Source organism: Brassica rapa, chromosome A05 (assembly GCF_000309985.2).
Source record: "Brassica rapa cultivar Chiifu-401-42 chromosome A05, CAAS_Brap_v3.01, whole genome shotgun sequence".
NCBI classification, from domain to species: Eukaryota; Viridiplantae; Streptophyta; class Magnoliopsida; order Brassicales; family Brassicaceae; genus Brassica; species Brassica rapa.
The window spans coordinates 2547173-2574008 of NC_024799.2; the positions used below are offsets into that span (position 1 = coordinate 2547173).

General features: G+C 35.9%; 5 protein-coding genes and 1 long non-coding RNA gene across 26 annotated transcripts; 5 read left to right on the forward strand and 1 right to left on the reverse strand.

The window, feature by feature from the left end:
* Window positions 1-18: 18 nt before the first annotated feature.
* Window positions 19-989, reverse strand: LOC103866875. Its single transcript, XR_632581.3, has 2 exons — window positions 812-989; window positions 19-694 (listed from the first exon to the last, which is right to left on the reverse strand). It is a non-coding gene; the product is annotated as an uncharacterized LOC103866875 (long non-coding RNA).
* On the forward strand, window positions 61-21355 carry LOC103866869 (tRNA 2'-phosphotransferase 1). 20 transcript variants are annotated; one of them, XR_004458506.1, is made up of 11 exons: window positions 61-213; window positions 1348-1480; window positions 1558-1674; window positions 1757-1904; window positions 1981-2070; window positions 2184-2238; window positions 2327-2449; window positions 2534-2590; window positions 2677-2708; window positions 4648-6105; window positions 6215-9850. XR_004458506.1 is itself a non-coding variant. In XM_033292451.1 (11 exons), the coding sequence occupies exons 1-10, from the start codon at window positions 102-104 to the stop codon at window positions 20438-20440; spliced, it is 972 nt and encodes a 323-aa protein (XP_033148342.1). In that variant the 5' UTR covers window positions 70-101; the 3' UTR covers window positions 20441-20472; window positions 21173-21355. The 20 variants fall into 20 exon arrangements, 19 of the variants coding, with proteins under 19 accessions (XP_033148344.1, XP_033148354.1, XP_033148343.1 ...); XM_033292451.1 differs by lacking the exons at window positions 1558-1674; window positions 1757-1904; window positions 1981-2070; ... (4 more) ...; window positions 4648-6105; window positions 6215-9850 and adding exons at window positions 18948-19077; window positions 19155-19283; window positions 19367-19514; ... (4 more) ...; window positions 20316-20472; window positions 21173-21355 and having other exon boundaries at window positions 70-213; window positions 1348-1350; XM_033292456.1 differs by lacking the exons at window positions 61-213; window positions 1558-1674; window positions 1757-1904; ... (5 more) ...; window positions 4648-6105; window positions 6215-9850 and adding exons at window positions 253-617; window positions 18948-19077; window positions 19155-19283; ... (5 more) ...; window positions 20316-20472; window positions 21173-21355 and having other exon boundaries at window positions 1246-1350.
* LOC103866872 (DNA repair protein RAD51 homolog 3) lies at window positions 12233-14880 on the forward strand. 2 transcript variants are annotated; one of them, XR_004458507.1, is made up of 10 exons: window positions 12233-12975; window positions 13086-13187; window positions 13265-13387; window positions 13463-13496; window positions 13568-13638; window positions 13711-13937; window positions 14010-14141; window positions 14222-14288; window positions 14364-14626; window positions 14751-14880. XR_004458507.1 is itself a non-coding variant. In XM_009144876.3 (9 exons), the coding sequence occupies exons 1-9, from the start codon at window positions 12864-12866 to the stop codon at window positions 14537-14539; spliced, it is 1044 nt and encodes a 347-aa protein (XP_009143124.1). In that variant the 5' UTR covers window positions 12771-12863; the 3' UTR covers window positions 14540-14749. The 2 variants fall into 2 exon arrangements, 1 of the variants encoding a protein (XP_009143124.1); XM_009144876.3 differs by lacking the exon at window positions 14751-14880 and having other exon boundaries at window positions 12771-12975; window positions 14364-14749.
* LOC103866871 (transketolase-2, chloroplastic) lies at window positions 15030-18045 on the forward strand. The gene is made up of 6 exons (XM_009144875.3): window positions 15030-15531; window positions 15613-15703; window positions 15970-16075; window positions 16156-16587; window positions 16671-16824; window positions 16906-18045. The coding sequence occupies exons 1-6, from the start codon at window positions 15064-15066 to the stop codon at window positions 17863-17865; spliced, it is 2211 nt and encodes a 736-aa protein (XP_009143123.2). The 5' UTR covers window positions 15030-15063; the 3' UTR covers window positions 17866-18045.
* Window positions 21356-21578: 223 nt separating the features above from the next.
* On the forward strand, window positions 21579-23584 carry LOC103867748 (3-phosphoshikimate 1-carboxyvinyltransferase, chloroplastic-like). Its single transcript, XM_018658849.2, has 8 exons — window positions 21579-21586; window positions 21666-21690; window positions 21750-21988; window positions 22049-22141; window positions 22275-22359; window positions 22430-22640; window positions 22706-22767; window positions 22850-23584. The coding sequence occupies exons 1-8, from the start codon at window positions 21579-21581 to the stop codon at window positions 23171-23173; spliced, it is 1047 nt and encodes a 348-aa protein (XP_018514365.1). The 3' UTR covers window positions 23174-23584.
* Window positions 23585-25221: 1637 nt separating this feature from the next.
* On the forward strand, window positions 25222-26211 carry LOC103867749 (putative tRNA 2'-phosphotransferase). The gene is made up of 6 exons (XM_033291691.1): window positions 25222-25278; window positions 25382-25471; window positions 25585-25639; window positions 25730-25852; window positions 25940-25996; window positions 26087-26211. The coding sequence occupies exons 1-6, from the start codon at window positions 25222-25224 to the stop codon at window positions 26209-26211; spliced, it is 507 nt and encodes a 168-aa protein (XP_033147582.1).
* The last annotated feature ends 625 nt before the right edge of the window (window positions 26212-26836 follow it).

Below are 26836 nucleotides of genomic sequence, written 5' to 3' on the forward strand. Positions count from 1 at the left end.
GACATCGAGGCTACCGTACGGAGAAGATTTTCTGGTTAATCAAACAATTTCACTAAACCAATGGTTTTATCTTATATCCGGTTACTCCAAACCAGATATTAATGGCGCCTACACTCTGCGAAAATCGCCGGCGATCGAAGAAAAGCTTTCACTCGCGACGAATCTTCATGGAGACGTCGAGGCTACCGCTCTCGTCCACCGATCTCGCTCGAGGTGATTCTTTAGCTACTGATAGTACCTTAGGTTTAGGTCTGTTCGTTTGGTCGCTGCAGGAACCGGCGGTAGCGGCAGCGTCTACGTCAATTTTTGTTTGTTTTGTTGATGTAGAAAGCTGCGTCTGACGCCGCGTCCGAACGCCGCGTCCTACAGCTGGTGCCGATAAAATCTGCGGTCGCGACATAATATACGGCAGCGTCAGCGTCTGCGAAACAAATAACAATTATCTTCATTAACACTGCCGCCACTACTGACACTGACGCTGTCACCGAAACTTGCGACAATTAAACGAACAGGACTAGAGAGAGATCCTGAATCGAGGAGGAAGCTTTGCCGCGGATTACTACATCTTGATAAGATCTTGGAAGGTGGAATAAGCTGTAAGGATGTTACAGAGATTGGTAAAAGCCCCATTTCCTTTACAGAGATTGGTAGCAACGAGTCAGAGCATCATTATCCCAGTTGCTTAGCTAGGTCTCTTAGTTTTAATAGCAATTAAAAAAAAAGGAAAATTAAGTTAAATGAGAAGAAACGTTGCTTAATTAGGGATAAGAAAGGAAAATTAAGTTAAATCTCAATCTCTGATGATCAATACCTCCTCGAACGCCTCTAGTTTCCGCCCGGTTCGTTCTCAATCTCTGATCTATCGTGAATTCAGGGTTTTTGATTGTAGGATTTGATCAGATTATAAAGGATTAGGACAATCGTAGGGGTGTTTCAGTTGGATCTGAATTTCTCAGACAAGATCAGTTTAGTTTGTTGGCTTGTCGAATGTTTGCGATTCTGCTTTGTTGGCAAGTTTGGTAGTTAGTTGTCGTTATGCTAAAGCTAATGGTCCACATCTCTTGCATCAATGTCCTTATCTTTAGCAAAGTTTTGGAACTAATCTATGTTCTTGGAAGGTCTGGTTTGGTTTCTTGCTGGTGATATTTGTGTCAAGTCGATGTGGTGTCATTAGAGTACTAGTGTAGATATCACTGGCAAAACTGGATTTTTTAGTTTTAATCTTTTGCTTATTATTCTCTGCAGGTGGACTACCTGATTGTTATGAACCGGGTTTTACGAATTTAACCGGTTATGGAATTAATCGTTGACTAATTTTATTACCAATGTCTCTCGTCGTGGTCTCAGTGTGTCGGCTTCTTCGTCTTCCAACTTTGAGCATCTTCCCCAAATTTTCACCTCTTTCTTCTCTCATGGATGCTTCGAATCTCGGTTCTTCCAGCAAACCGGCCTTCTCTTCCTTCTCACAATCCAGCAGAAGGTACACTGAGTCAACGTTTTTTTTTTCACGTTAAAGGTTTGGTCTTCATTCGATTATGATGTTTTTGATGAATGTAGCGGCGGTAGAGGAAGAGGAAACGAGAGAGATAATGATCGTCGGAGGCCTCAGGGTCGTGGTGGCGGCAGAGGAGGAGGAGGAGGCAATGATAGAATCGATGCTCTTGGAAGACTCTTGTAAGTGATTTCGAGATGTCGTTATTAAAGTATGGATTTTTTAAGGTTCAAATCGAATCTCTCTTTTTTGGGTTTTGATTAGGACGAGAATCTTGAGACACATGGCTACTGAGCTGAGACTGAACATGAGAGGTGATGGTTTTGTTATAGTTGAAGACTTGCTTAACCTGAATCTTAAAACGTCTGCAAACGCTCCCTTGAAGTCTCATACCATTGATGAAATTAGAGAGGTTAGTTAGTTTCCACTAATCTTCATTGTAGCTTTGTGGTGGGTGGGGTTTGTTTATGATGCTGTTTAACTTGCAGGCAGTGAGAAGGGACAATAAGCAACGTTTTAGCCTCGTTGAAGAGAACGGAGAGCTCTTGATTCGCGCTAACCAAGGCCACTCTATCACGGTAAACAAACAAAGACTCTTTATTTGCAGTTGATCTTGTCTCTTTCTAGTTTTGATCATTTTTCTGTAAGAGTGCTATGTACTTATTGTTTCTGCGTATGTTGTTCTGTGCAGACAGTTGAATCTGAAAAGTTACTTAAACCAATAATGTCACCGGAAGAAGCTCCAGGTAAAAGCAGTTCTAGGACATTTGTTTTGTTCACTTGTGCTCTGTATCGCGTTGTTTCGTATGTTAATTTGATTTGTTGTGATGGCAGTGTGTGTGCATGGAACATATAGGAAGAATTTGGAATCCATCTTAGCATCTGGTTTAAAGCGTATGAATAGGATGCACGTTCATTTTTCTTGTGGCTTACCAACAGATGGTGAAGTGATAAGTGGTAAGGTTTTGATTTTTTTGTTGTTCATGAAAAATTGCATATGCACACTTATCTGATTCCAGTTTGATATGATTTTTTGGCAAGGCATGAGAAGAGATGTTAATGTCTTGATCTTTCTCGACATCAAAAAAGCTCTTGAAGGTTTTAGAACTAGAACTCAAATTACTTTATATCACAACACTACTGCTGTCCTTCTAACAATTTAGTTTCTTGATTTATGTCTGTAGATGGGATTGCATTCTACATTTCGGACAACAAGGTTATTTTGACTGAAGGTGTTGATGGTGTAGTGCCTGTTGATTACTTCCAAAAGATTGAGTCTTGGCCTAGCCGGCAACCAATTCCTTTCTGATTTCTTGTTTATACAATACGTTCAATGAAATTTTTTATTGGACCACATTTGTGACTTATCAGATATACAATTGTTACCACCTTAGTATTTAATAACCTGTGTTGTTCATGTGGTCTGGAATTCTAGAAACAAACGTTTGCAGAAACAATACATTTAATCATTCACGTTTCTTGTCTACTCTTTTATAGTTTTTCATCACCAATACTCATCACTAGCATCCTCCAAAAAGTAGAAATGATAGGGGTTTTTAAATAGGTCTTCAGAGTAGAGCAGATAAGGTAAAATTCCCAAAATGGTTTGGAGGTTTCTTAACCTAGCAGGAACAGTCAGATGCCTGCTCTGTCGTAAGAGCAATCTTCGGATTGCTCCACCTGATTCCCTGTGAAAACATTCCAAAATGGCATCTTTCTACATGCATTCTCTTTTCACTTTTTTTTACCTATTCTAGATCTGAAAGTATCAAGAAAATATTAAGAAGACTTATAAAAGCACTAAAATACCAGCATAATACATATATATATATAATAGTGTCAAAAACACCATATATCAGTGGGTTGTGTCGATTCTTCTTCGGTGGAACAATCGAAAGTCATCGGCGATGAAAGGCGGAGAGAAATGAGATTAAGTTTAGAGGTTAAGGAAATGACAAACTTTGCGTTTGAGTTTCGTACCAGAGGAGGTAGCTTGTGGAGAAACTGCTTTAGTAAACATAAATTAAATTAAATTATTTCATCTGTTGAGATATATTAGAACTATTAGTAGAATGTCCACTTTGAGTATAAAAGGCAAATTCCGCATATATTTACTTTTGGTTTTCCTTCCAAAAAGTTTTATACTAATTAGAGTTAGACTTCTTTTTATATATTAGACTTTTTTTTTTTAACTTTCGATGTGAGACTTAAATTGAAATCTTTCATTAGCGATAAAATTATATATCTTAAGGATGGAAATACCATATGAGTTTCAGCAGCTGCAGGTAGATGATTGTTTTTAGGAAGTAGTGTCCAATTACAAACAAGATTTATCTCTTGGTTAGCCTTTTTTCGTCTATTTTACCTATTTTAAGTTTAAAAATTGTCTCTAATTACCTAAATCATAGATGTGTATTTCAATTCTTGTGGTTAAACTTTATTGTAGGATGAAAAGTAAAAGACTAAACTAACCATCGTGTCATTATAAATAGAAATTCATCTTAGACTCAGTTCCTCGTACAATACACATAATATATCTTCAAACTAAAAAAAAAAAGAAAGGAGAAAAAGTAAAAAAAGTAAAATATAGCATGGCTAAGTTTGCTTCCATTATCACCTTCCTCTTCGTTGTTCTTATCATCTTTTCTGCTTTTGGTAAGTATTATATACATGGAAAATTATATTATTTATTAAATTTCAGATTATTTGATAATCAACCCTGACATATTTATGAATATAATGTATATATATAAAGAAGCACCAACGATTGTGGAAGGACAGAAGTTATGCAAGAGGCAGCCTAATTCAGGGAGAAAATATTGTATGAAGGATGGTGAATGCCGGAAGGTTTGCGTCGAAGCCGAGAAAGCATTACGTGCTACTTGTGATTATACATTCCCAAGGCGCCGGTGTTTCTGCCACTTTACATGTTAATCAACAGAGCCGTTCCAAGACATTTTTATGCCCAATCCTAAATAAATATTACTAGATGACTTTCTGCGATATTGCGGGATAAAGTCTATTTCAATATTATTATAATAAGTTCTCTATATAATTGAAATTTATAAAAATTTCGATAAATTAAATTTTTGATAGAAATCAATGAATCTTTTTGATAGGTTAATAATGTAAGAATAACATTAAATTTTAATAAGGTTATTTTGACTGAAGGTGTTGATGGTGTAGTGCCTGTTGATTACTTCCAAAAGATTGAGTCTTGGCCTAGTCGGCAACCAATTCCTTTCTGATTTCTTGTTTATACAATACGTTCAATAAATTTTTTTATTGGACCATATTTGTGACTTAACAGATATACAATTGTTACCACCTTAGTATTTAATAACCTATGTTGTTCATGTGGTCTTGAATTCTGGAAAAAAACGTTTGCAGAAACAATACATTTAATTATTCACGTTTCTTGTCTACTCTTTTATAGTTTTTCATCACCAATACTCGATCACTAGCATCCTCCAAAAAGTAGAAATGATAGGGGTTTTTAAATGGGTCTTCAGAGTAGAGCAGATAAGGTAAAATTCCCAAAATGGTTTGGAGGTTTCTTAACCTAGCAGGAACAGTCAGATGTCTACTCTATCGTAAGAGCAATCTTCGGATGCTCCACCTGATTCCATGTGAAAACATTCCGAAATGGCATCTTTCTTCATGCATTCTCTTTTCACTTTTTTTTACCTATTCTAGATCTGAAATTATCAAGAAAATATTAAGAAGACTTATAAAAGCACTAAAATACCAGCAGAATACTTATATATATATATATATATATATATATATATAATAGTGTCAAAAACACCATATATCAGTGGGTTGTGTCGATTCTTCTTCGGTGGAACAATCGAAAGACAACAGCGACGAACGGCAGAGGGAAATGAGATTAGGTTTAGAGGTTAAGGAAATGACAAACTTTGCGTTCGAGTTTCGTACCGGAGGAGGTAGCTTGTGGAGAAACTGCTTTAGTAAACATAAATTAAATTAAATTATTTCATCTGTTGAGATATATTAGAACTATTAGTAGAATGTCCACTTTGAGTATAAAAGGCAAATTCCGCATATATTTACTTTTGATTTTCCTTCCAAAACGTTTTATACTAATTAGAGTTAGACTTCTTTTTATATATTAGACTTTTTTTTTTGTAACTTGCGATGTGAGACTTAAATTGAAATCTTTCATTAGCGATAAAATTATATATCTTAAGGATGGAAATACCATATGAGTTTCAGCAGCTGCTGGTAGATGATTGTTTTTAGGAAGTAGTGTCCAATTACAAACAAGATTTATCTCTTGGTTAGCCTTTTTTCGTCTATTTTACCTATTTTAAGTTTAAGAATTGTCTCTAATTACCTAAATCATAGATGTGTATTTCAATTCTTGTGGTTAAACTTTATTGTAGGATGAAAGTAAAAGACTAAACTAACCATCGTGTCATTATAAATAGAAATTCATCTTAGGCTCAGTTCCTCGTACAACACACATAATATATCTTCAAACTAAAAAAAAAAGGAAAGGAGAAAAAGTAAAAAAGTAAAATATAGCATGGCTAAGTTTGCTTCCATCATCACCTTCCTCTTCGTTGTTCTTATTATCTTTTCTGCTTTTGGTAAGTATTGACTTTATTGTATACATGAAAAATTATATTATTTATTAAATTTCAGATTATTTGATAATCAACCCTGACATATTTTTGAATATAATGTATATATATAAAGAAGCACCAACGATTGTGGAAGGGCAGAGGTCATGCAAGAGGCAGCCTAATTCAGGGAGAAAATATTGTATGAAGGATAGTGAATGCCGGAAGGTTTGCATCGAAGCCGAGAAAGCAACACGTGCTACTTGTGATTATACATTCCCAAGGCGCCGGTGTTTCTGCCACTTTCCATGTCAATAAACAGAGCCGTTCCAAGACATTTTTATGCTCTATGCCAAATAAATATTACTAGATGACTTTCTGCGATATCGCGGGATAAAGTCCATTTCAATATTATTATAATAAGTTTTCTATATCATTGAATATAAAAATTTCGATTAATTAAATTTTTGATAAAAATTAATGAATATTTTTGATAGGTTAATAATGTAAGAATAACTTTAAATTTTATTACAATATATTAACCATTTTACATTATTTTTTTCATAATTTTGAAAAATTACAAATTAAAAAGATAAACTATCATATATGAGTTGTGATATTATCTAGTACTAGGTGCTGAGACCCCACGCAAGCGCGGGGCTGGTTACTTTGGATATCGGTGGGGCGGTATGATTTACGGGATGTTGGTATTGTTTAAGATTTGTGCAAATTAAAGAATAAAATTTATCGGAAATAAGACAACAAAATTGATCCTAGCTTTTGACGATTAACTCAAGTTAGAGACATCTCCCAAAACGGAAGAAAAATTCAAAAAGTATAATTAAGGTAAAACATAGAGAATGTGAAAAATGCATAAACATGAAACAGAGAGCGTGGAACAACGGAAAGGGAAAGAGAAGAAGATGAAGAAGCTTACGTCAGGTATATGAAAATTAAAAAGACAGATATTGTGACAGCGCAGCACCAACTTATTTGGGGGTCCATATCAAGTTATCAACTCTGTATATATCCGTTGTTTGAATAAATACTCAAAATTTCAAACTACTTGCATTACAAAATTATTTTATTTTTTCAAAATACACATTGTTTGCTAGTACTTATTAGGGAGCTCAAGGACCGTAGTAGCATATAACCATTTTAACACATATTTTTCATAATTATGAAAAATTACAAATTATAAAGATAAACTATCATATATGAGTTGTGATATTATCTATTATTTATGGTAAATTCATAAAATTCTAAATTTGAAAATATTCTATTATATTACTTAGATATAATATAGATTTATTTGGAAATTTTAATATTTGTTAATCATTAGGTTTCGTTTTGTACACAAATAATCAACAATATAAAATTAATTTCAAGACATTCTAAAATATAACTTCAGAGTTTGCATAAACAATTTAAAGAAATTTGTATGTTTATTTAATTTTATATTAGATATAATATACTAATTAACAAAGTTAAGGGTCTAATACATCTATGAATTCAGATAATTGGAAGAAGCTTTAGAATATAGATCATTTTGTTTGTCTTAAAGCTACATATTCATATTCTGATAAAGAAGAAAATCATGTAAACTAAAATCAAATATTATATTATTCATTATAGCAAACTATAAAAATAAACTAATACATAACAGAATATGAAGCCACATATTCTATAAAAATATTATTTGAAAAAAATCTTCAAGCAATTGCAGTTTACTCCATATTTTTAAGCAACCAAGGTGCTGGGCTAGTAGACTCGCTGGAAAAAAAATAATATTATAGAAATTATGTTATATAGATAAACTTATATAATTTTTAAATTAATAGATATTTCATTTTCATTTATGTTTTAAAGGGAAAACATGTAGTAAAAAATCATTTACATATATAGAATTCAGAAAATATTTCTTTTTATTATTTATATGTTTTCAAAAAAGATAATTTAAATGAAAAGATAATTTAAACTATATTAATAGAAAAAAATTAAGTACTGACAATTATGTATAATTTTAATTCATAAAGGGTATTCGTATAATTGACTTTTTGAGGATAAATATAAGTGTGACACGTATGAAACTGATTTATCAAATAATATTATAAAAATAATTTTGAAACAAAATGTTTCAAAATCAATTTTTGTTTCTTAAATCGAGCTTAAATTCACACAAAATTAGATGATTAAAGGCAAAATGGTTGAAAAAAAGACACATGCATAACTACCTACACATACCCCCATAAGCATATTAATTTACTTACAAATGCTTTATTTTGGTTTATATTTTAATTTGCAACAAAAACCATTTTATTTTACTAAATAACGAGCCAAATCCAATCATGTTGCTCGCCATGGGCTTATTTTGTGCATATTGTATATGCTAAAGTAAGGTGAAATGGGTGCAAGGGTTAGTTACAATTTTTTGAAGTAAATCAAAAAGTACCCAATTTTATTTTGTTTTGGTAAAACCAATTAAAATCATGTTTAGTTAGATCAACAAAAGATACAACACAAAAGAAGGTTGTAACCGAAAATAAAATAAAATAACAAAATTTTAGGCTCACTTGTCAGAAGCAAAAGATACTAACCAAATTATACATAGACACCAAACTAAAGTAGAGTAAGAGAGTTTCTAAAAAAAAAAAAAAAAAACTTACTGAAAAGACAAAATCCAAATCGCTTGGTCACATGAGAAAAACTCAATGGTCATATAACATTTGTATTTAACACATTGCACTTTAATATCATAAACTTCTTCAAAAATAAGGGGGTTGGGACAACAAAAAGCAAACTTTTTGCTTTGTGGAAACATAGAAACTTCTTAAATCCATGATTTGAAGAAATTTTTGATGTCAAACTAGATGATATTCTATGCAAAAGAGAGAGGATAAAAAGATTATAAATATGAACCGGATTCTATATGGATCACCGGGTTTATCGGTTCAGCAGCGAGTTCAAGTCAGATATTTCTTAACATAAATATATAGATCAAATTCAAAAAATAATATTTAGTACCAACTAACATTTTTATCCAAAAATCAAATCCGCAATTTCAAAGCGCGGACCAAAATCTAGTTTTGAGATTATTTAGCGAGTTGTAGTTAGTTCTTTTCCGTATTACAGTATTGTACTACGCACATACTATATGTTTTTGATTTAATATCTTTTCATATGCTTGTAGAGAACAGCTTGAACAATGTGTTTCATTTTTTCAATCAGAACTCCGACTATGTGTTGCTGGTTTTTGTTTGAAAATAATTGTTGAGGTGTGACCTTGATTAAGGTCAAGGTTATGTCACTTATGTGCAATGTTTTTAAACCCGACCTGGACACTGAACCGGACGACTTACCGGGTTGCTGGGTCACTGGATCGACCGCGGGCGAACCGCGGGTTAATAAATGAATTAATTTTATTATATAATAATATATCAGCTATGTAAATAAAAATATAGAAACTAAAGTTTAATATTTTCTAAATATTTTTATAAACATAAAATAATAGTTTGGATATATATATTTTTATGTTAAATAACATTTAGAAAATACTTAACTTTAATTTCTATATTTTTATTTTCATTTGATATACAAAATATCAAAAAATAATTTAGACGATTTATAATTTTGTCTAACAAGATAAGAGTTATGACATCTAAAAAATAAAGACATAAAATTTATAAATATTTAAATGTTTAATGTGAATAATAAATTAAATTATACAAAATAAACCAAAAGTAAAAAATCATTATAATAAATTATCAATAACGGAAATAAACTAACACTAAATCACATTAACTAGTTTTGGTTCTCTCGCATAGTGAAATCTTCATTAAAATCTAAAAATCACAAATATAAAACAGAAAAGGAAAAACCTAATTTTTTTTGTCAGTATATAACTTCATAATTGGAAATTTAGAATATAAAACATAATCTAAAAACATAATTAAAAATTTAAAAAAAAAAGTAAAAGTAAAAGTTATTTATTGGTTCAACCAGTGGTTCAACCGGTACCGGGTTCCGGGTTTTACTGGATTTTTGTGGGTTTTTGCGGGTTTCTAAATATTGTGTTTTTCACAAAAACCCAAACCTGATTTTTTCTGGGTTGTCGGGTTTACCGGTTCAACCGCGGGTCTGGGTCGGGTTTCAAAACACTGCTTATGTGTGATGGGGTTTGCGTATGATGCTGTTTACTTGCAGGCAGTGAGAAGGGACAATAAGCAACGGTTTAGCCTCGTTGAAGAGGATGGAGAGCTCTTGATCCGCGCTAACCAAGGCCATTCCGTCACGGTAAGAAAAGACTCTTGATTTGCAGTTTATCTTGTCTCATTCTAGTTTTGATCATTTTTTTCTGTGAGAATGCTATGTACTTATAGTTTCTGCTTATATGTCTTTCTGTGCAGACGGTTGTATCCGAGAAGTTACTTAAACCAATATTGTCACCGGAAGAAGCTCCAGGTAAAAGCAGTACTAGGACATTTGTGTTTTTTTTTCCACTTGTGTTCTGTATCGCATTGTTTCCTATGTTCGTTTGTTTTGCTGTAATGGCAGTGTGTGTGCATGGAACTTATAAGAAGAATTTGGAATCCATCTTAGCATCTGGCTTAAAGCGTATGAATAAACTGCACGTTCACTTTTCTTGTGGCTTGCCAATAGATGGTGAAGTGATAAGTGGTAAGCTACTTTTGATGCTGTTTCTGAATAATTGCATATGCACATTTATCTGGGAACTGATGACAATTTGATATGATTTTGGCTTAAGGCATGAGAAGGGATGTTAACGTCCTAATCTTCCTTGACATCAAGAAAGCTCTTGAAGGTTTAGTACTAGAGCTCAATTTTTTTTTTGTCTATTAACAATATTTATCTCCTTCTAAAGCATTAGTTTCACCTTTTGATTTTTCTGTTGATGGAATTGCATTCTACGTTTCAGACAACAAGGTGATTTTGACTGAAGGCATTGATGGTGTAGTACCTGTTGATTACTTCCACAAGATCGAGTCTTGGCCTAGTCGACAGCCAATTCCTTTCTGATTACTTTTTTTTTTTATGGACAACATCATTGACTTATTACCACCAAACAATGCAACTGGTGAAACAAGTTTTTTTATCAGTCACGTTTTAATCTATTCTTTTATCGATTTTCATCTGTTAACAATACACCAATATTTGATCATGGCTGTTGTTTCCATACTCATAAGTTAATAGATATTTCAACTAATTTATTTGGAGCCTACTTAGAATTTTATGTTTTCGTATATTTTATTAGAATTGTTCATCAAATATCATTTTTTTAATGGAACTCATGTGAGATGATTTTTAATTTTATATGTATGTTTATTGCTTTAATAAAGTTTTATAAGCATGGATCCTATAATTTTTATTGGTGAATTAGATTAAAGACTTATGAAGAGTCATAATGTACTTTGGTTTATTGTGGATAACTTTATTTTTAAAAAATCTTGTAGATTATAACATTTTTAAGGTTTGTTTCATAAAAGCCTATTTGATTAGTTTACTGATGATTTGAATTACATATTTTTAAAAATGTTGTGTCAAAACATAATATAGTACTGCTATTAAAATTTTAAATGTCGATGAGTAAATAACTTAACCATCTAATTTCAGTTTAATCATATATTTTATTTTGATGTATAAACTATTTGTATATCTTGACGTACTTTAACATTAAGCTTATCAATTTTGTTGATTTGAATTTTTGAAGGAGTTAGCATATAAATTAAGTTAGTTAATTTTTTTAATTTTTTTGTTTATCTTAATTAATATTTTTATTTTCATTCTTTTTTTTTAGAAGTGGTAATTTTTATTTTGCATCTAGGAGAAGTGTGAGCGAGCAATAGACTGGGCATTGAAACTCGAGCCTTTTATAAAACATATGGTGAGAGACTCAAATGAAGAAAGAACCTATCTTTTGTTAGACTAAACTTGGCTTTCGATTATTTGATTTTCAGGTAGTCGTTGCTCAAAAAAAAAAAAATGATCTTCAGGTAGTCTCTGGTGGAGTTGCTTCAAACCAGTATGTGCGGTTTCGACTCAATAGCATTGTCGAAACAAGAACCTGAAACTTGTTTGCCTTCCTCCTAGCCTTTGCACAGACAATGGTATCTAGAGTTGTTGAGATTTGTCCTGCTTGTCAAAACAGAGAATATACATTAACAGTTCAGTAATCTCTCTCTCTCCCTCACAGGAGTAATGGTGACTTGGACTGGTCTGGAGCATTTTCGTGTAGGAAGATTCAATCCACCTCCACCTGCAATTGAAGCTGATGATTTTGTGGTACGTTCTTTAAACAAAGAACAACAATACTTTAAGTTGAATAAACGAAAGATTGTAACTTTGTGATTGATGTGTGTTGAACTTAGTATGATCTTCGACCAAGGTGGCCTCGTGGAGAGGAGTACGCACAGGGGAGAAGCGAAGCTCGTTCTTTGAGAACCGCACGCGTTCATCCCTCTCTCACTTCAATCATCCTTGTAACTACATTAACCAACGCTTTTCCGGTTAATTATTAAAATCAATTCAGTAAATCTTCATACCCGGTTATTTTAAACCAATCCGGTTTCAATTTTACTTATAGAGACACATCAACCCTACCGCAAGGAAAATATTTTTTTGTGGTTGATTAAAGAATTTCAGTAAACCAATGGTTAATCTCATATCCGGTTACTCCAAACCGTGTCCGGTTTGATTTTGCTTAACACTCTCAAAGGCGGGGAAAATCGCCGGCGATTGAAGAAAGCTTTCACTCGCGACGAACCTTCATGGAGACGTGGAGGCTACCGTTGTCGTCTTCGATCAGAGGAAAGCTGATATCCGCCGGCTACACTTCCCTGTCGTCGATTTCATCCGTCTCCTCCACCGATCTCGCTCGAGGTGATTTCATCCGTAACTGACAGAGATTTTGAATCGCTTCATTGTTAATTTCTCCGAGATGCAATCGATTTCGTGTATGACTGACTCTCTCAGTGTGTGTTGAGAAACAGATGTTAAAATCACAGAGAGTGAAGCATTTGAGATTTTGAAGATGGCGAATCAAGTCACTGGATCAAGCTCTTGCAATGGAAGAAGCTCTTCTCTCGTAAACGGTAAGGTTGTGATGAATCACTTGGAGCTCTTGGTGGCGTTTGTTTCACTGAAGGATTCTCTTTTTGAAAATTTGAAGGAGCAAGGAATGCTTGGGATATGCTTCACGAGGAGGAAGCTTTGCCTCGCATTACTACATCTTGTTCTGATCTTGATAAGATCTTGGGAGGTGGAATAAGCTGCAGGGATGTTACAGAGATTGGTAAGCCACATCTCCTTTACAGAGATTGGCAGCAGCAAGTTATAGTTTTAATCTTTTGTTTATTATTCTCTGCAGGTGGAGTACCAGGTATTGGCAAGACTCAGATTGGGTAAGAGACGCTTCACTTCACGTTTCCTTTGCTTTATCATCGTCTTTACACTTTGGTTTCCTTTGAATCAGGATCCAGCTCTCTGTGAATGTTCAGATTCCTCGTGAGTTTGGTGGTCTTGGAGGAAAAGCTATATATATAGGTTTGTTTCTTTAACAGTCACTTGATTGGGCTCTTCTTTATTGTTGATGCTTGCTTTTGTGTGGTGGTACAGATACAGAAGGTAGCTTCATGGTGGAGCGTGCTCTACAGATCGCAGAAGCTTGTGTGGAGGACATGGAGGAATACACTGGATACATGCACAAACATTTTAAAGCGAGTCAAGTGCAGATGAAACCTAGAGATATCTTGGAGAACATATTCTACTTCCGTGTCTGCAGTTATACCGAGCAGATCGCTTTGGTTAATCATCTTGACAAGTTCATCTCTGAAAATAAAGATGTAGGGATAAAAGACTTTTAGTTCATAATCTAGTTTTCATGATATTAAGTTATTAACGTTTTGTGATTGCAGGTTAAAGTGGTAATCGTAGACAGTATCACGTTTCATTTTCGTCAGGACTTTGATGATTTAGCTCAGAGGACACGAGTGCTTAGTGAAATGGCTTTGAAGTTTATGAAGCTTGCCAAAAAGTTCTCTCTTGCTGTAAGCATTCATCTTAACTCTCACTATATTTCGAGGTTGCAAATCACATCCATAATTAACTCTTTTACTTCCAATCTCAGGTTGTGTTATTAAACCAGGTGACCACAAAGTACACCGAAGGCTCGTTTCAGTTAGCTCTTGCGTTAGGTTGACCAAACTCAGATCAAACCATCTCTATTTACTAATTATCATTATCAATAATCATTCATTTGTTTATTTCAGGTGATAGCTGGTCTCATTCGTGCACCAACCGAGTGATTCTGTATTGGAACGGTGATGAGCGTTACGCTTATATCGACAAGTCCCCTTCACTTCCTTCGGCTTCCGCTTCGTACACTGTAACTGGTAGAGGTCTAAGAAACTCCTCATCAAGTAGCAAGCGTGTCAAGATGATGTAAAGACACAACACAAGCACACGAGTAAGCTTTCTACGGTTTCCTTTGCTGCGTGTCAAAATGATGTAAAGACACAACACAAGCACATGAGTAAGCTTTCTCCCGTTTAGTTTTGATTTTGATTGAAGAGACTGGTTTGTCCGGTTAATATCAGAACCGGTACAAGAGTTGGTGGATTAGTGACTAATAATAATATTATTTCTTAAATCTAAAGCAATTAGGTTCTTCACCAACCCCTGTCATGAACATGGCTTTTGCTTTACACACCAACTCATGTCGCACCTATTCTCTTATTTTGACTTTTAAAAACAAAACAAAAAAAGTTGAAAGACGTAGAGGATCAACGAACAAGCCTGTGTTCTTTTTGAATCCAACGGTCATACTTTCTTTAGCTTGTTTTGTCCTTTAACGAACACGAGGAGTTGGCGTGATCTGATTGGTTCTCTCTCTTTCACTCTCAATATAAAAGTGCAGAGAAGCATTAGTCTTGTTCTCATTCTCTCTCAGTTCACCAGCAGAGAGCATCCATGGCTTCTTTAGCGTTCTCTCAAGCTCTCCTTTCTCGAGCCACCTCTCACAATGGCTCTAACAAGCACGTCTCTGTTCCAGCTTCCTCTGTTCTCAAAACCACTTCTCCACGCACCAACTTCTTCCACAGTCAACGCAGCGCATCCACGAGCAATCACACTCTCCGTCCTCTCGTCCGTGCATCCGCCATAGAGACGACTGACACAACAACTGATTCAACCCTGGTTGATAAATCAGTTAATACGATCAGGTTCCTGGCCATAGATGCAGTTGAGAAGGCGAAGTCTGGTCATCCTGGTCTACCAATGGGCTGTGCTCCTATGTCCCACATCTTGTACGATGAGGTCATGAGGTATAACCCCAAGAACCCTTACTGGTTCAACCGTGATCGCTTCGTTCTCTCTGCTGGACATGGATGCATGTTGCAATACGCTTTGCTTCACCTCGCTGGCTACGACAGTGTCAGGGTTTGTGGATCTCTTCTTACTCTATTGCTTTAGATTATTCTCTAGAAAAGAAAATTTGAGCGTTTGGATTGTGTTTATTAGGAGGAAGACTTGAAGAGCTTCCGTCAATGGGGAAGTAAGACGCCTGGACACCCTGAGAACTTTGAGACCCCTGGTGTTGAAGTCACTACTGGTTTGTTTCTTTTCTGTTTCAGTTCTTCTCAGAAGCTTCTCTTCTCTGTCTATTCTCTGAATAATGTCAATTAACTCTACTAAATCATTTATAAATGTTTACGAATTATTTATAAAAATTTATAAACTCAATCCTACCGTTTAAATATTAAATTTTAAGCAATAATCACTTATTTTATGGTATTTTGATTGAGTGTATTTTTGAAAGTAGTATCCAAGTTATTGTATTTCAAACAATTTTTCTTATTTTGGTTGTTGCACGTGCAGGTCCTCTTGGACAAGGTATTGCAAATGCTGTTGGTTTAGCTCTGGCTGAGAAACATCTAGCTGCTAGATTCAACAAACCTGACAATGAAATCGTCGACCACTACACGTAATGACATTTGAATCCTTCTGTTTGGTTTTCTTGATTTTGTGTTTTTGGTTCTGATGTTGTGTGTTTTGGATTTTTAGTTACTCGATTATTGGAGATGGTTGTCAGATGGAAGGGATTACAAATGAAGTTTGCTCTCTAGCTGCCCACTGGGGACTTGGGAAGCTCATCGCTTTCTATGACGACAATCACATTTCTATCGATGGAGACACAGAGATCGCCTTTACGGAGAACGTGGACAAGCGCTTTGAAGCTCTAGGATGGCATGTTATTTGGGTGAAGAATGGTAACAATGGATATGATGAGATCCGTGCTGCCATTAAGGAAGCTAAGGCTGTAAAAGACAAGCCCACTTTGATTAAGGTGACTACTACAATTGGTTATGGATCTCCCAACAAGGCAAACTCGTACAGTGTCCACGGAGCCGCGCTTGGTGAGAAGGAAGTTGAGGCTACCAGAAATAACCTTGGATGGGCATATGAGCCGTTCCAGGTACCTGAGGATGTTAAAAGGTAACTGGAACTAGCTCCACTTATGTTTTATGTTTGTGTTATGGTGACCTGCTTTGGTAATTTACTTTGCTTAAATTCTCTAGCCATTGGAGCCGTCACACCCCCGAGGGAGCCGCTCTTGAAGCTGATTGGAATGCTAAGTTTTCAGCTTATGAGAAGAAGTATCCAGAGGAAGCAGAAGAGTTGAAATCTATCATCTCAGGTGACTTGCCTGCCGGTTGGGAGAAGGCACTTCCTGTAAGTATAAACTTTCTCATAATCTATACCTTTTAATTGGTGTTATGTAAATGACTTACTTACAGGCAAAATACGTTTCAGACATATACACCAGAGTCACCAGGTGACGCCACCAGAAACCTCTCTCAGCAATGTCTCAACGCTCTCGCCAAATCCCTCCCCGGTTTCCTCGGCGGTAGCGCCGACCTCGCATCTTCCAACATGACACTCCTCAAAGCCTTCGGAGACTTCCAAAACGCTACACCCGAAGGAAGAAACCTCAGGTTCGGTGTCAGGGAACACGGCATGGGAGCTATCTGCAACGGCGTCGCCCTCCACAGCCCTGGCTTCATCCCTTACTGCGCGACGTTCTTTGTGTTCACCGACTACATGAGAGCCGCGATGAGAATCGCAGCTCTCTCTGAAGCCGGTGTTATCTACGTTATGACGCATGACTCCATCGGTCTAGGAGAAGATGGACCGACTCACCAGCCTGTTGAACACTTGTCCAGCTTCCGCGCCATGCCGAATATCATGATGTTCCGTCCCGCTGACGGGAACGAAACAGCCGGTGCGTACAAAATCGCTGTCGCTAGACGGAACACGCCTTCTGTTTTGGCCTTGTCTAGACAAAAGCTGCCTCAGCTTCGGGGAACGTCTATTGAGAACGTTGAGAGAGGGGGATACATTATTACTGATAACTCTAACGGTAACAAACCGGATGTGATCTTGGTTGGAACTGGCTCGGAGCTGGAGATTGCTGCTAAAGCTGGAGAGGAGTTGAGGAAAGAAGGGAAGAGTGTGAGAGTCGTTTCGTTTGTGTGTTGGGAACTGTTTGATGAGCAAACGGATGCGTACAAGGAAAGTGTGTTGCCATCGGAGGTGTCGGCTAGAGTTAGTATCGAAGCTGGATCGACGTTTGGATGGGGGAAGGTTGTTGGAGGGAAAGGGAAATCGATTGGAATTGATTCGTTTGGGGCAAGTGCACCGGCGGGGAAGCTTTATAAAGAGTTTGGTATCACCGTTGAAGCTGTGGTTGCAGCAGCTAAGTCACTTATCTAAAGAAGTATAAGGGTTTGGTTTTGAAGTAAAGAGAGGTTCTTCCATATAAGCATTGTCTTCTTTGTCCAAGTAGAAAAATGTAAGACAGAAAATAAAAATTTGTTTCTTGCAAGTGACGTTTGTAACTGTAAGTCTGAAACCATGAACACAATACTTATACCCAATGTTGGAGGCGCTTTATATTGGATTATTGATTAGGCGGTCGAGCTTTTAAAAAATGGTTATAGAAAAATGGTTTTGAGATCCGATTTGCTGAGTAAGATGTTTAAAAAACTGCTTGCTGAGTAAGATGTTTAAAAAACTGCTAATACCATTGTCAAGTATAATCTTCCTGCGTATAAGCTACCAGAAACAAAACAGACGGACAATGTCCAAGCAAGAAGATTTTGTAGCATATAATGATACCACTAAACCAAAGAAACATGAGTGCTTCATGGGCTTTTTTGTTAGAAAGATCCGTTAACTTTGTTGAGGCCCATTTAAGACCCAGATCATTAAAGACCCGTCACGTGGAGAACATACTTGAAACGTGGCATATTGTTATTGGCTATTAGAAAGTGATCATACCATCCTCACCAAACCTCTGTTGTGTTATGTTTTCTCTTTTTTTTTTGTAAAGCCGCCATTACAAAAACCTTTCTTCTTTCTCTAATTTAATTATTCAAACAGTTTTCTTTTGTAAAGTTTCGTAATTTGAGTTTGGTTAGGTGAGTTGAAAGATCAAAAACTAAAACTTTGATCTTTCACATTTTCGTCGATTGCTTTCAATCGGATGGCACAAGCTAGCAGAATCTGCCACGGCGTGCAGAACCCATGTGTTGTGCTTCAACCCATCAGAGAAATCTCGGGTCTCATCAAGCTACCCGGATCCAAGTCTCTCTCCAATCGGATCCTACTTCTTGCCGCTCTATCTGAGGTGCAGTTTTCTCTCGTAGTGATGGGCTGGGCTGGGCTACCAAACAAAAGGCCTGGTATTTCAGATTGTTATGAACCGGGTTTTACGAATTTAACCGGTTATGGAATTAAACGTTGACTAATTTTATTACCAATGTCTCTCGTCGTGGTCTCAGTGTATGACACAGGTCGGCTTCTTCGTCTTCCAACTTTGAGCATCTTCCCCAAATTTTCACCTCTTTCTTCTCTCATGGATGCTTCGAATCTCGGTTCTTCCAGCAAACCGGCCTTCTCTTCCTTCTCACAATCCAGCAGAAGGTACACTGAGTCAACGTTTTTTTTTTTCACATTAAAGGTTTGGTCTTGATTCGATTATGATGTTTTGATGAATGTAGCGGCGGTAGAGGAAGAGGAAACGAGAGAGATAGTGATCATCGGAGACCTCAGGGCCGTGGCGGCGGTGGTGGTGGCAGAGGAGGAGGAGGAGGAGGAAAAGATAGAATTGATGCTCTTGGAAGACTCTTGTAAGTGCAATCGTTATTGATGTTGTGAAGAAAAGTAGAGATTGTTAGGTTGAGATTAAATATCTTTTTTTTGGATGAATCAGGACGAGAATCTTGAGACACATGGCTACTGAGCTGAGACTGAACATGAGAGGTGATGGTTTTGTTAAAGTTGGAGACTTGCTTCAGCTGAATCTGAAAACGTCTGCAAACGTTCAGTTGAAGTCTCATACCATTGATGAAATCAGAGAGGTCTGTTTCCACTAATCTTCATTAACCTGTGTGGTGGGGTTTGTGTATGATGTCGTTTGGTGGTGTTTAACTAACAGGCAGTGAGAAGGGACAATAAGCAACGTTTTAGCCTCGTTGAAGAGAACGGAGAGCTCTTGATTCGCGCTAACCAAGGCCACTCCATCACGGTTAGAAAAGACTCTTGATTTGGTCGCTTTCTCTCTTTGATCTTTGTGTTGAAACCATTGATCTTCTATTTGTAGTGGTTTGACTTTCTGATGTCTACTTATAGCTTCTGCTTTACTGCTTATGCCTTTCTGTGCAGACGGTTGAGTCCGAGAAGTTACTTAAACCAATATTGTCACCTGAAGAAGCTCCAGGTAAAAGCAGTACTACTATAGGACGTTTACTTGTGTCTTTGTATCAAATAGTTTCTCATTTGCTTTGTTTTGTGGTAATGGCAGTTTGTGTGCATGGAACATATCGGAAGAATTTGGAATCCATCTTAGCATCTGGCTTAAAGCGTATGAATAGACTCCATGTTCACTTTTCTTGTGGCTTGCCAACAGATGGTGAAGTGATAAGTGGTAAGCTACTTTTGATGCTGTTCCTGAGTAATTGCATTATGCACATTTATCTTCCTGGGGATTGATAACAGTTTGATATGATTTTTGGCTTAAGGCATGAGAAGAAATGTTAATGTCTTGATCTTCCTTGACATCAAGAAAGCTCTTGAAGGTTTTAGCACTAGAACTCAAAATTCTTTTTGTATATTAACAATATTTTATGTCCTTCTAAAACTTTCTTTTGATCTTTCTGTAGATGGAATTGCATTCTACGTTTCAGACAACAAAGTGATTTTGACTGAAGGCATTGATGGTGTAGTGCCTGTTGATTACTTCCACAAGATCGAGTCTTGGCCTAGTCGGCAGCCAATTCCTTTCTGAATATTTTTCTTTATGGACGACATCATTGACTTATTACCACTAGGGATGTTGTCATGGGCAAAAAAACCCGGCCCGGCCCGAACCCAAACTAAACCCGCCCAGAAAATACCCTAAACTATAAAACCCGAAAAAAACCCGGTACTATTAGGGTAACTCGCGAAAAACCCTAGAACTTTAGGGTTACCCACGGGTACCCGAAAAAACTCTTTTTTGAGTTTTGTGGTTTTTTAGTTAAAGTTTTATAGTTTTAACTTAAATTTATATGTATTGAATATTTCATTTTAATCATGTTTTGTATTAAATTTGATTAATTTTCAATTATCAAATTTATTTTCTGTATAAAGTAACAAATAAAATTTTCATCATTCATAATTTTCAATTTGCAAATTTATACTATATCCATAATGTAAGTAAATAAATAAGTTATAGAGAGTGCAAAATTTAATAGTGGGCATTGTATGTTTTGATTTATACATCTAATTTTTGATTTCAATCATTTAAATCCTTAAAAATTAGGGTAAAAGTCATCCTTTCAATTATATATATATATATTTAAAAACCCATAGGGTACCCGAAACCCGATAGGGTAAAACCCGAACGGGTAATTTATAAATCAAGACCCGCCCAAAATAAACCCGCGAATTTTGAAAACTGAATATACGGGTTTTGGTTTTTAAATTCCAACCGGGTTTAGGGTACCCTATGGGTAAAAACCCATTGTTAACATCCCTAATTACCACCAAACAATGCAACTGGTGAAGCAATACATCAATATTTGATCATGGCTGTTGTTTACATTATCATAAGTGTGTAACCAATGCTTGCAGAAACATTGCAACTCATTTATATTCTGTCTGTGTTCTTTATAAATATTTCTCGCAACTCTTTCAGAATATAATTAAAAAGCTTGTTGTTCCTTGAAATGATCAAAACCATAATTGTAACTTGACAAAAACAAACACTAAAACGAAAATGAAAACACAAGTCTAGTTGATACGAATAGAAACGACAACTTCACGTCACTCCATGCACTGCATGCTCTCTAAGCAACAAGAGTGGAGGCAGTTGTAAACTCGCTGCAAAGAAAAACAATTCAAGATTTATATCAGAACCTTTACTTGGCAAAATCATTTCTTCAATGGGGAAGTAAGACGCCTGGACACCCTGAGAACTTTGAGACCCCTGGTGTTGAAGTCACTACTGGTTTGTTTCTTTTCTGTTTCAGTTCTTGTCAGAAGCTTCTCTTCTCTGTCTATTCTCTGTTTCAGTTCTTGTCAGAAGTCACCCTGAGAAGTTTCCTTTTTTATAGGGAACTACTGTGGTGGACAACTTGTTGAACAGTGATGACATCAACTACATCTACATGCTTGATGCCTTGAACACGCTGGGACTTAACGTGGAACGTGACAGTGTAAACAACCGTGCTGTTGTTGAAGGATGTGGCGGGATATTCCCTGCTTCCTTAGATTCTAAGAGTGATATAGAGTTGTACCTTGGCAATGCAGGAACAGCCATGCGTCCTCTTACCGCTGCAGGCGGCAACGCTAGGTAAGGTTAAGTAGCTTTTTTGGTATCTTAGTTATGTCAAGAATAGATCCTAAAATTTAGTAATCAGTACTTGACTGCACTCCTCATGGCAGCTCCTTTAGCTCTCGGAGACGTGGAGATTGAGATGGTTGAAGTTGATGGAGCGTTTTGGTGGTTAGTGCCGAGCATAGTGATAGCTGGGATCGTTTCTTTGTCAAGGGCGGTCACAAGTACAAGTAGGATTTGTTTCTTCTTCCTTTTCCGAGATCACATAACTTAGAATTATATTTGACAAAATTTGATTCAGGTCTCCTGGTAATGCTTACGTAGAAGGTGATGCCTCTATCGGTGAAACTGTCACTGTTGAAGGTTGTGGAACAACCAGTCTTCAGGTAATTTTATCAACTCTGAATCATAACATTTTTTTGAAAAATCGAAGCTCTTTTTGTATGAATATCAAAGGGAGATGTGAAATTCGCAGAGGTTCTTGAGAAAATGGGGTGTAAAGTGTCATGGACAGAGAACAGTGTGACTGTGACTGGACCATCTAGAGATGCTTTTGGAATGAGACACTTGGGCGCTGTTGATGTCAACATGGACAAGATGCCTGATGTGGCCATGACTCTTGCCGTTGTTGCTCTCTTTGCCGATGGTCCAACCACCATTAGAGACGGTAAGTATACCTCTCTTTGAAACATGCCTTCTCTAGATAGACTCATAGCCATTTGGTCAATGTAGTGGCTAGCTGGAGAGTTAAGGAGACGGAAAGGATGATTGCCATTTGCACAGAGCTTCGTAAGGTAAGCTAACCCTGTCTCTCACGGTCACTTTTTTGGTTTTTAGTGCTCGTTCTAAGTAACTGTTTGTGGTTTGTGCGTTCAGCTCGGAGCTACGGTGGAAGAGGGTTCAGATTATTGTGTGATAACTCCACCAGCAAAGGTGAAACCGGCGGAGATTGATACATATGATGATCATAGAATGGCAATGACATTCTCTCTTGCAGCTTGTGCTGATGTTCCAGTGACCATCAAGGATCTTTCCCTGACTACTTCCAAGTTCTTGAAAGTATCACAAAGCACTAAAATAACCTTTAAAACCATTTATCTTTTCTTTTTGATCCCAACTCTGAGATATGTTTCTTTCTCCCTGTTTGCCACTGTAACAATATTAGAACACAGACACAGTACTCTAAGATGGAATAGTTGAATCGGTTTTGGGCCTTTATACATTAGGGCTGTTTGTGAACTGTGATATCTAGAGAGAAAAACCTCAATCTCAAAACCAAACTGAAATGCTCTTAACTCTAACTAGACCAATTATTTAAAGAACATGGCATGATCATGGTATAAGATACATTTCACTGTTTTAACATTAGTACCCAAAAAAAAAAACATTTCACTACCATTGTAAAAAGGACCATCACAGTTTTACACATGACTTTGATAACTTTCAAGTCTATAGCAAGGCAGAAATTATAACAACAATATTTGTGGAGGCAACTGCAGGTGGTGACTATTGCCTGAGAAGAATTTGATGAACATCTACTGGTATGTTCTCTGCCATAATGACAAAAAAACAAATACATAATTTTAGATTTTAAGTTTAAATAACGATAAATAAATAGTATTATAAAATAAATTAACAAATTACGTATATCATCCAGCTCTATCCCAATCACACGACCTGGTGCATTCTCATGTAGCATTGGATCAATGTGGTTGGCCGGTTGTCAATTCGCAATCATTATATCCCGAACACCAGTCAACCAAGCCACCAAAAGTTCCTCATGATTAGCCTACATTTTAAAAAAAAGAAAATTAGAAAAAAGTAAACAAATCAATGTTGATTTAGCGATATAAATATTTATACCAGTATATGCCACTCCACTATAAAAAAGTTATCGTTAGATGTGCAACACACCCACTTCTTCCACTGCTTGTAGATGAATAACTCTGACTCTACATATGAAACATCTGAAAGAGTTCTAGCCCATCACACGACAATGTGTCAACCAGCTCAAAATGCATCCTCCTAAAATAAAGCTATTTATGCTATTTATAATTGGTTATGTAAATCACACATATTTGATATTAGTAACATGTGTAAACACAATTCATCACATATGTGAACGACTTTGGATATTTGACCAAAAATCAATATTCATGGGTATATGAGGGATCTTGATCATTTTAAAGATATGAAAAAAATATTGAAGTTCTCAAAATAAATGAAAGAAAAACAAAAACTTTAGTGAGCAAGTTTGCAATGAAAACTTTTTCTAAATCACTTTTGATTTTGATGTAAAAGAGGCGAGAAAAAAAAAATTAAACTTTGTATTATCTAAGCAATTAACATTAGTGGCTGGAAAACATTTATCTATCACTTTTTAATGTTCAATCAAATTTCAGCTTCCTCTTTCACCTTTTGCATGATCTAGTAAGGGTCATGCATTGTTTCATTTTCCTTCATTTGGTTCAATAATGTGTATGATTTGGGCATGCTCATTCACTCTTTAAGTGATCTTTTTTGGAGCAAGTGGTGCATGATACATAAACTAAATTTGAAAAAGTTATATTAGATCTTGGATAACCAAAATTACATCATGGGGAGAAACCAAAGTTATATCACACAAACCATTCATGGAAAAAGTAAAATTACATAAGGTAAAGTGGAAATTGAAATTACATCATGTGAAAAAATGAAAAAGTTATTCAATAGTGTTAAAAATCCAAGTTTAGTGGCAATTTGGTTCATAAATTTATGCAATTAAAATAGTTTTTTTTTTTTTGACAGAACTTAGGTTCACCCCTAGGGTGAACTTCTAAATTCACTCCATCCTTTAAGACCAATCAAAGTGACATATAGATTATTAATTAAAAAATATTAAATTAAATAAAAAATAGTTACAAAAAATAAAAACGCTAATTTTAACGACACTAACGCTACCAGCTAAACCCTAATCTTAAATTTTAAACTCTAAATTCTAAATTCTAAATCCAAATCTAAACCCCTAAACCCAAACCTTATACCCTAAACCCTAATCCTAGACTCTAAACCCAAATTATATACCTTACACCCACAAACTAGACTATAAACCTAAACTATATACCTTAAACCAAGTCTTAGACCCTAAACCCAAACCGTAAACCTTAAATCCAAATTAGGACGAGAATCTTATGCATTTTTTTTGGATTTGATTAGGACGAGAATCTTGAGACACATGGCTACTGAGCTGAGATTGAACATGAGAGGTGATGGGTTTTGTTAAAGTTGGAGACTTGCTTGAGCTGAATCTGAAAACGTCTGCAAACGTTTAGTTGAAGTCTCATACTGTTGATGAGATTAGAGAGGTTAGTTAGTTTCCACTAATCTTTCATTGGGTGGGGTTTGTTTATGATGCTGTTTAACTTGCAGGCAGTGAGAAGGGACAATAAGCAACGGTTTAGCCTCGTTGAAGAGAACGGAGAGCTCTTGATTCGCGCTAACCAAGGCCACTCTATCACGGTAAACAAACAAAGACTCTTTATTTGCAGTTGATCTTGTCTCTTTCTAGTTTTGATCATTTTTCTGTAAGAGTGCTATGTACTTATTGTTTCTGCTTATGTCTTTCTGTGCAGACGGTTGAATCCGACAAGTTACTTAAACCAATATTGTCACCAGAAGAAGCTCCAGGTAAAAGCAGTTCTAGGACATTTGTATTTTTTTCACTTGTGTTCTGTATCGCATTGTTTCTTATGTTCGTTTGTTTTGCTGTAATGGCAGTGTGTGTGCATGGAACATATAAGAAGAATTTGGAATCCATCTTAGCATCTGGCCTAAAGCGTATGAATAGACTGCACGTTCACTTTTCTTGTGGCTTGCCAACGGATGGTGAAGTGATAAGTGGTAAGCTACTTTTGATGCCGTTTCTGAATAATTGCATATGCACATTTATCTGGGGACTGATGACAATTTGATATGATTTTGCTTAAGGCATGAGAAGGGATGTTAACGTCCTAATCTTCCTTGACATCAAGAAAGCTCTTGAAGGTTTAGTACTAGAACTCAATTTTTTTTTTGTTTATTAACAATATTTATGTCCTTCTAAAACTTTAGTTTCACCTTTTGATTTTTCTGTAGATGGGATTGCATTCTACATTTCAGACAACAAGGTGATTTTGACTGAAGGTGTTGATGGTGTAGTGGCTGTTGATTACTTCCAAAAGATTGAGTCTTGGCCTAGTCGGCAACCAATTCCATTCTGATTTCTTGTTTATACAATATGTTCATTGAAATTTTTTATTGGACCACATTTGTGACTTATCAAATATACAATTGTTACCACCTTAGTATTTAATAACCTATGTTGTTCATGTGGTCTGAAATTCTGGAAACAAACGTTTGCAGAAACAATGCATTTAATCATTCACGTTTTTTGTCTGCTCTTTTATAGTTTTTTATCACCAATATTCGATCACTAGCGTCCTCCAAAAACTAGAAATGATAGGGGTTTTATATGGGTCTTCAGAGTAGAGTAGATAAGGCAAAATTCCCAAAATGGTTTGGAAGTTTCTTTACCTAGCAGGAACAGTCAGACGTCTGCTCCGTTGTAAGAGCAATCTTCGGATTGCTCCACCTGATTCCATGTGAAAACATTCCAAAATGGCATCTTTCTTCATGCATTCTCTTTTCGCTTTTTTACCTATTCCAGATCTGAAAGTATCAAGAAAATATTAAGAAGACTTATAAAAGCACTAAAATACCAGCAGGATACATATATATAATGGTGTCAAAAACACCATATATCAGTGGGTTGTGTCGATTCTTCTTCGGTAGAACAATCGAATGACATCAGCGACAAACGGCGGAGGAAAATGAGATTAGGTTTAG